General features: G+C 42.1%; 1 protein-coding gene across 1 annotated transcript; it reads right to left on the minus strand.

Moving 5' to 3' along the window:
- Positions 1-1,777: 1,777 nt before the first annotated feature.
- On the minus strand, positions 1,778-6,871 carry LOC144888651 (syntaxin-binding protein 1-like). The gene is made up of 3 exons (XM_078767293.1): positions 6,633-6,871; positions 6,421-6,530; positions 1,778-2,025 (listed from the first exon to the last, which is right to left on the minus strand). The coding sequence occupies exons 1-3, from the start codon at positions 6,778-6,780 to the stop codon at positions 1,885-1,887; spliced, it is 399 nt and encodes a 132-aa protein (XP_078623419.1). The 5' UTR covers positions 6,781-6,871; the 3' UTR covers positions 1,778-1,884.
- Positions 6,872-8,787: the final 1,916 nt, after the last annotated feature.

Genomic DNA, 8,787 nt, shown 5'->3' on the forward strand with positions numbered 1-8,787 from the left:
CAATGTATTAATTTAATACAATATTTTTTATTTGTATAAATCAAGCTCTATGAATATTAAAATAAACTTTGTTAACTCTTACACGAGTCTCATCTTAAAAAAAAAAAAAATTAAATAAATAAATAAATAAATAAACAAACTTACCTCCATTGATAAGAGGTTCGAGTCCAGTTCATCAATCTGAAGGTTGAGTTCTACACAGGTAGTAGGACTCCATGGAATAGCAAAGTTATCCCATTCCATTTCGGCATAGTAGTCCATTCTCAAGTGAAGCAGAAAGCGTGTTTGAAAAAGCCTGTGTGGTCGGTGCCTTTTATAAGGACTGGGTGTGTCTTCCTGTGGAAATTCCCTGGGCGTGTCTTAACTGGAAATGATGTGATGGAAATTCCCTGAAAATGATGTAATGTATTACCTGGAAATGATACAATGCTGAAGAGTTTATAAAGTGGGTGGGACTTAGCAAAAGTGGGAGGAGCTTAGCAAAAGTGGGCGGGGCTTAGTAAAAAGTGGGCGTGGCTTAACAAAAAGTGGGCGGGGCTTAGTAAAAAATGGGCGTGGTTTACCAAAAAGTGGGCGGAGCTTACCAAAAAATGGTATGTGGCACTGGAGGCGCTCAAACAAGAACATTGAGGGAGGTTTACCATTTTATCTTAGCTCAGTTAAAATATCTTAATAAAGAACCAAACTCAAACATATTTTTTGTTAATATATTAGATGGTGAAGAGAGTTGTAGGAGAATTAAATTATTTCCCACGCATAAACAAATATTTGTAGGGTCGTTGTTTGAGTGGGTTATATTCACCAGATGATATTAAGAGTAAAAGGTTAAAAGGTTCATAAGGTCAGAAGGATCACAGGTGTTTAAGTGGTCTAATGAATAAGGATAACATGTCAAAAGGTTAGAAGGTTCGTAAAGAACAGGGTGAGAGAAATAGAGGTCTTTAGGGGCAATGAGGGAGGGAAAGAATTAATATGGAAGTGAATGGGTCAAAGATTAATCTGCCAGATGATATGTAGAAGAAGGATGATAGGTCTATAAGAGAAAACAAATATTTGTAGTGTTTGAGTGGTCTAATGAACAACATTAAGGATAGGTACTACAGACAAAAGGTTCATAAAGATGAGGGTGGGAGAAATAGAGGTGTTTATGATTTTTGAAAAAGACAAGGGGGTAAATGACATTAGATAGGGATTTCCCATGTTAAACGGAGGTGTCCCAGAAGCAACATTATTACACTACTAAGGTGATTTGTGTTCTACATTGTTCGGCTTTATAGAATTTTAAATAAAATAAAGATTTTAAAGGTTGTAAAAAAAAAATTCGGGAATTTTACCGCTGTTGATGCAGTGTCTTTTACATCACCTGGGTTAACACATTTCATTCGGTCTCCGTGCCTGTTGTTTGTGTCCTTTATGACGTCCTTAAAAACAGGAAGGTTCCTGTTTGGAATGATTTTCAATTTTTTTTGACTGCCAGACAGGTAGACAGAGTAATAAACACTGACTCCTCTCTGCGCGTGCGCAATCAGGATTAATTGAAGCCAAAGACCTGCTAAACTGCAGGTTTGTTTTCCGATTCATGTTCCGATTAGTGTTCAAAACATAACATTCAATTGAAATCAAGTTGTTCCTGAATCATAAACTGCCGTTTGTAGATAGAAGGACAGACAGACAGACAGAAGTGAACCAATTGATTAACCCTGTTTTTCGCTTCACGTGCGCGGGGTGACAATATTGATACAACGAAAAAGAAAATAAATTATTATATATTCCCTGATTACTTCTTAATTTATTTGATTCTTTTCCAGCAGAGACAGCAGGGAGAAAAATAACAATAAAAGAGAAGCAATATATAGTGCAGACTATTGCAATGACCAGTGGTGGTCATTTCAAATGCAGGGTAAGAGGGAGTGGATGACTTGCTTGCATGACATCCTTGAGCAGAGGAACCCAGCGTGAAAGCTGATACGTCTTTTCACCTGGCCACTCTCGGCGTTCTGGTCCACGCCGGCGCCTGGTCGTAGACTAGAAAGCAGAAAGCAGTATTACAAGGTTTGAACCACCTTTAGAGGCCATTTTTTTCTGCAGAACTTCCCTGCAGGGCAGGGGTTGGCCTTTTTTGCCTTTTTGGGCACCGTGGTCCCATTTTTAAAGCAATGTTTTATGGCAGGATGCTCTTCCTGCCGCCAACCCTGTTCGTCGCCTCTTGCAACACACAGGGAATTGCCAGTGAACTGGTACTCAATTTGCCGACCCCGGAAGGATGACAGGCTGAGTCAACCCCCCTGGCGTTAATTCGGCGATTGACCTGGATTTGAACCTCGGATCCTAGGATCCCCAGCCGGCACCCTAACCACTAAGCCAACACCAGGCTCAGTATTACAAGGTGTGATGTCGTAAACAGAATTTGCTTTTCCAAACCCTTGCTTTCAAAAAAACATGATTGAGGGTCCATCTATCTTTTACTTGTGCAACTAGTAGGGCACTCGGTCGAGGGCATACCTCTGCCCGGATGAACAGTTTACATTTTGTATCCCACTTTTGGTGTGAGTCGTCGTTTTTTGACGAATCTCTTCCCTTCGTTGGCGTGCTCACTCAGCATTGTGCGACATCTGTATAGTCCAATGCGGGACCCACAGCGTCTACCACAAACATCACAGGTATAGCCTGGGCCTTGCAGAGATGGACATTGGCAGATTTTCCTTTCTTGCCTCCACCGTCTCGCGGTAGCAAGTGTCCCACATTCAAAGTGGCCCAGGTCTTTGCGGCAAATGTTATGGCAAGCTAACCTGTTTGTGGCCTGATGTTCACAGGTGGCAGCTGGAATGGCCCAAGACTTGAGTATAGTTGTCCAAATTTACCAAATTTACCAAATTTAAGTTGTCCATAGAAAAGCGCTCCTGGGATTATCTGGTCCTCCATGCGTGTGAGGTGTCCTGACCAACGAAGCTGGGCTTGCATCAGGAAATACTCAATTCCTTGGATGCGACAGTTGTCTAGGATTGTGGTGTTTAGTATTCTGTCTCGCCGGGTGATGCCAGAATCTTGCGAAGGCATCGCATATGGAATTGATCAAGGTGTTTCATATGGTGATGATAAGGATGTTCAAGATCCCACTGATAGGCCATATCTGGATCCGGACCTGAACAAAAATCTAATCGGCTTGTTCTCGTCACCGAACCAACTCATCCAACTTGTTTTGTCACGACTCGTCCACAACATTATGAGATACCCTGCTCACAGACAAACAAATAGACAGGGTTGAAAACCCAACCTCCGTCCATCTTTAATGGCTGGCAGAGGTAAAGATGGTGGGAGTGTTCACACCTTCTCATACTTTCCTTTCCGTGTCCTATCACTCCTCCCTCTCTTTCCGTCAATTTTACTTTTCGCTGTTTAGTGCCCCCTCGACCTCACTTTGGCATTTACAGTCACGTGAAAAAGTAAGTACACCCCATGTAAAGTTTTGACTTTCAACATATTTCAACATACAGCTATTTGATCTTCATTTCAACAATATTGATAGATAAAGGTGATATAATATAACAAATATCATGAAACATTTACATTTTGTAGTCCATTGTATAATTTAAATAAACATAAATGCAAATTTCACATGTGGAAAAGGTAAGTGCACCCTTGGCTCTCATAGGTGGTATTGCCCCCTTTGGCAGAAACAACCTCAAGTAGGCGTTTCTTATAACTGTCGACCAGTCTCTGACATCAACTGGGAGAAATTTTTGCCCACTCCTCCATGCAGAATTCTTTCAGCTGTGCGATGTTTGAGGGGTTTATTGCATGCACAGCTCGTTTCAAATCCCCCCACAACATCTCGATGGGATTTAGAGCCGGGCTTTGACTTGGCCATTCCAGAACCCTCCATTTCTTTCTTTTCAGCCATTCCTTGGTGGATTTACTAGTATGTTTCAGGACATTGTCATGTTGCAAGGTCCACCTTCGGTTGAGCTTCAAATTTCTGCCAGATGGCCTCACATTATCCTCAAGCACCCTCTGGTACAATGAAGAATTCATAGTGGATTCTACGATGGTGAGCTACCCAGGCCCTGATGCAGCAAAGCTGCCCCAAACCATAATATTTCCACCACCATGCTTTACCGTTGGTATCAGGTTCTTGTGGTCAAATGCTGTCTTTGGTTTTCGCCAAACATGTCTTCTGGTACTGTGGCCAAATAGCTTAACCGTTGACTCATCTGTCCAGAGCACATTGTTCCAGAAGTGCTAGTCTTTGCCTAGGTGTTCATTGGCAAACTTTAGTCTTGCCCTGATGTTCTTTCCGGACAGCAAAGGTTTCCTCCTGGCACACCACCCATGTATATCAAATTTGTGCAGCATCTGTCTCATGGTAGACTCGTGCACTTTGACATCAACAGTGGCAAGAGCTTGCTGTAGGTTCCGTGATGACATTCTGGGGTTCTTAGAGACTTCTTTCAGCATATTGCGGTCTGCTCTCAGGCTGTGCTTGCTGGGGCGGCCTGGCCTGAGCAAGTTGGCAGTTGTTTGGAATCTTCTCCACTTGTATATGATCTTCCGGACAGTCGAATGATTGATTTCAAATTGCTTGGAGATCTTTTTAAATCCCTTCCCAGACTCGTAGGCATCCACAGTCATGTGAAAAAGTCAGTACACCCCATGTAAAGTTTTTACTTTTTCAACATATTTCAACATGCAGCTCTTTGATCTTCATTTCAACAATATTGTTAGATAAAGGTGATATAATGTACCAAATATCATGAAACATTTACATTTTGTAGTCCATTGTATAATTTAAATAAACATAAATGCAAATTTCGCATGTGGAAAAAGTAGGTACACCCCTCCATTTATCACTACTTCAAATACCTAAAATTAGAATCAGGTGCACCAGCTCAGGTGCAAATGATTAAAACATCGTCAGAGAGGATCTTGGAGGAACCTGTCTTATTTAAACCTCAGACATTTAGTTTGGTTTGCTCTTTGTTGTTGAAGTGTGCAGCATCACCATGCCTAGATCAAAAGAGCTCTCTGACCCCTTCAGAAAGAAGGTTATAGATGCCTACGAGTCTGGGAAGGGATTTAAAAAGATCTCCAAACAATTTGAAATCAATCATTCGACTGTCCGGAAGATCATCTCCAAGACAGTGGAGAAGATTCCAAACAACTGCCAACTTGTTCAGGCCAGGCGCCCCGGCAAGTTCAGCCCGAGAGCAGACCGCAATATGCTGAAAGAAGTCTCTAAGAACCCCAGAATGTCATCACAGGACCTACAGGTAGCTCTTGCCACTGTTGATGTCAAAGTGCACGAGTCTACCATTAGAAAGAGGCTGCACAAATTTGATCTGCATGGGAGGTGTGCCAGGAGGAAACCTTTGCTGTCCAGAAAGAACATCAGGGCAAGACTAAAGTTTGCCAATGAACACCGAGGCAAAGACCAGCACTTCTGGAACAATGTGCTCTGGACAGATGAGTCAAAGGTAGAGCTATTTGTTTGGCCACAGTACCAGAAGACATGTTTGGTGAAAACCAAAGACAGCATTTGACCACAAGAACCTGATACCAACTGCAAAGCATGGTGCTGGAAATATTATGGTTTTGGGGCAGCTTTGCTGCATCAGGGCCTGGGCAGCTCACCATCATAGAATCCACTATGAATTCTTCATTGTACCAGACGGTGCTTGAGGATAATGCGAGGCCATCTGTCGGAAAGTTGAAGCTCAACCGAAGGTGGACCTTGCAACATGGCAATGACCCTAAACATACCAGTAAATCCACCAAGGAATGGCTGGAAAGAAAGAAATGGAGGGTTCTGGAATGGCTAAGTCAAAGCCCGGATCTAAATCCCATCGAGATGTTGTGGGGGGGTTTGAAACGAGCTGTGCATGCAAGAAACCCCTCAAACATCACACATCTGAAATAATTCTGCATGGAGGAGTGAGCAAAAATTTCTCCCAGTCGGTGTCAGAGACTGGTAGACAGTTATAAGAAACGCCTACTTCAGGTTGTTTCTGCCAAAGGGGGCAATACCACCGATTAGAGCCAAGGGTGTACTTACTTTTTTCACATGCGAAATTTGCATTTATGTTTATTTAAATTATACAATGGGCTACAAAATGTAAATGTTTCATGATATTTGTTATATTATATCACCTTTATCTGTCAGTATTGTTGAAATGAAGATCAAATAGCTGTATGTTGAAATACGTTGAAAAAGTCAAAACTTTACATGGGGTGTACTTACTTTTTCACGTGACTGTATGTACTAAGTAGACAGCCTATTTTTTACAACTGGAATGAATGGAGGATTTTTTTCCCTTGATTTTCAGTTGCTCTATCAATGGAAGCCATTATGGATAAAAGACTCAAGGAAAGGAAGGTGGGATAGAACGGTAATAATCTCCAGCATAGTGAACATTTGATACCTACATTGCTGATGATGGGCACGCCAAGGTGGGCCATGTTGGTGATTATCTCAGCATCTTCCGGGGGAATTTTGGCGTGCTCAATCAACCGCTGAAGGTTCTCCTCCGTCACACCTGGTGGGACAAACGTTGCTTAACACTCACACTAGACAGCAACTTGTTAACGACGTAAACTGAACAGAAATTGAAGCTGTCGTTGTGCCCGGAGAGACTCACCATTTTTGTTCAGTATGTACAGCAGGATGACACGGATCTTGTCATGGATGGAGACCGTTCCATCAAGCAGGACGGGTACGATGAGCCGCATCGGGTCCTTAAGTTTCTCACCATCTGCGTCCGTGCCCGTTGCCAGGTCCTTTTTCATGGTAACATGATACAGCTCAGTTCAACAAGTGCCAAATAGTCATGTAATCACTCAATTTCATGAATACAAAAGTGACATCAAACATATACCCTTTGGCAATGATCATCTTATTGCTGGGAAATATTCGAATTGGTCAGTAATATCAAACATATCTGTCAAACTTATCAAATATATTTACTAATTTCGAGATCATTTGAGGAAATCAACCAGGATAGAAATGTGGAATTTATTGAAATTTTTTTTAACACTTACATTATTATCCTCGCCAGAGGAGAGGGTATTGCATTTGAGCCCGTTTGTTACTTTGCAAATTTATTTTTTGACAAGTTCACTACATGGCCAAAAGTATGCGGACACCCCTTCTAATGAGTGAATTTGGCTGTTTCAGCCACACCCATTGCTGACAGGTATATCTAATCAAGCACACAGCCATGCAATCTCCATAGACAAACATTGGCAGAAGAATGGGCCGTACTGAAGAGCTCAGTGACTTTAAACGTGGCACCGTCATAGGATGCCAACTTTCCAACAAGTCAGTTCGTCAAATTTCTGCCCTGCGAGAGCTGCCACAGTCAACTGTAAGAGCTGTTATTGTGAAGTGGAAACGTCTCGGTGCAACAACAGCTCAGCCACGAAGTGGTAGGCCACACAAGCTCGCAGAACTGGACCATCGAGTGTCGAAATGCGTAAAAATCGTCTGTCCCCAGTTGCAACACTCACGGCGGAGTTCCAAACTGCCTCTGGAAGCAATGAGAACTGCGGTCAACTGTAAGTGGTCAACTGTAAGCCTTAAAAAAAAACCACTGAAAACACGTCCTGGTGAAGGTCTGCAATCTCTGATTGCTCTTTCTCGTTTGTTAATTACTATCCCCACCCGGGTCATACTATCCTCTGCAGCTAAAGTATCAAACAAACCCGGCTACGCCATTGTTAGACGAGCAGTCTTGTTTTTTTGAAGAAGCAGAATGTGATGTGTGATGAGACCTGGGTCAATCATTTCACATCAGAGTCAAGTTGAGCCAACATGCAATGGATACATTGTTGGTTGCCACCACCAAAAAATTCGAGCTTCAGCCAATAGGAGGAAAGATTTGGGCAAAAGTGTTTTGGGACCTTCATGATCTCATTCACCTGGACACCCAGTTTAACGTACATCCAAAGGACAGCACACGCATATTGATGATTCAATCTACCTGTGAAACACCAGTATCATAATTCATAATTATTAGCTGGGTTGGGATTGAAACCCCAGCTGGACAGCTCGAAGGCCAGGGTGCATACCTCCAGGACCTGGGCAATCCTGTCAGCCCATTGATGTTTTTTGAATGAAGAAGACATCAAAGCACGAGTCCTGAAATATCTGCGTGCCCGTCCCATTTTTTACACAGATGGTATCAGTGTGCTGCAGTATCATTGGGACAGGTGTGACGTGCAAGAGGGAAATACCGCGAGAAATGTCGGATGTTTCATCAACCCTATGATACCTTTTCATTTTCGCCAAAAAAATAATCCATATAATTACATACAACATGCGACACAGCGATTGTGAACACGATTATCGATCACGATTCGCGATCATCACGATCATAGGGTATCGATCACGATTTGAAACACGATGGAATAATATTTACCGATATGAACAGTGATGTGGCTTTTATTGAAATTCTAAAGATACTGTTTAGATTTTGATGATTTGCGTGTAATATGATTCAACGGATGTTTATATGAATCGTTTAAAATAAAGAAACCTTCAATTTCTGATATTTTGCCTTTTCATTTGGGCCTCCCAATTGAACCCCGCCCATGGGGCGGGTACCGTTGCTAGTTATTAATAATAACATCAATTAAATGAACAGGTGTCTGTCATGGAATGTCGGTAACTTGAGTGTCCCAACTTATGACCTGAACGTTTTTAAAATTCTCTACTCGTTGGTGTAAAATATTTGAAAAATAGAAAACTCGTGGTGTTCAAACTTTGGACCACGTGGTTTTCACCGAAAGAGAGTA

This window comes from Myxine glutinosa, chromosome 13 (genome assembly GCF_964187855.1).
Source record: "Myxine glutinosa chromosome 13, kmMyxGlut1.1, whole genome shotgun sequence".
Classification (NCBI taxonomy): domain Eukaryota; kingdom Metazoa; phylum Chordata; class Myxini; order Myxiniformes; family Myxinidae; genus Myxine; species Myxine glutinosa.

Coding starts and splice junctions, on each gene's coding strand:
- LOC144888651 (XM_078767293.1), bottom strand. CDS start 6,780: ATGAAAAAGGACCTGGCAACGGGCACGGACGCAGATGGTGAGAAACTT. Junction 6,531..6,632: donor GTACATACTGAACAAAAATG/GTGAGTCTCTCC, acceptor TTGTCCCACCAG/GTGTGACGGAGGAGAACCTT. Junction 2,026..6,420: donor GCGTGCCCATCATCAGCAAT/GTAGGTATCAAA, acceptor TCTGCTTTCTAG/TCTACGACCAGGCGCCGGCG.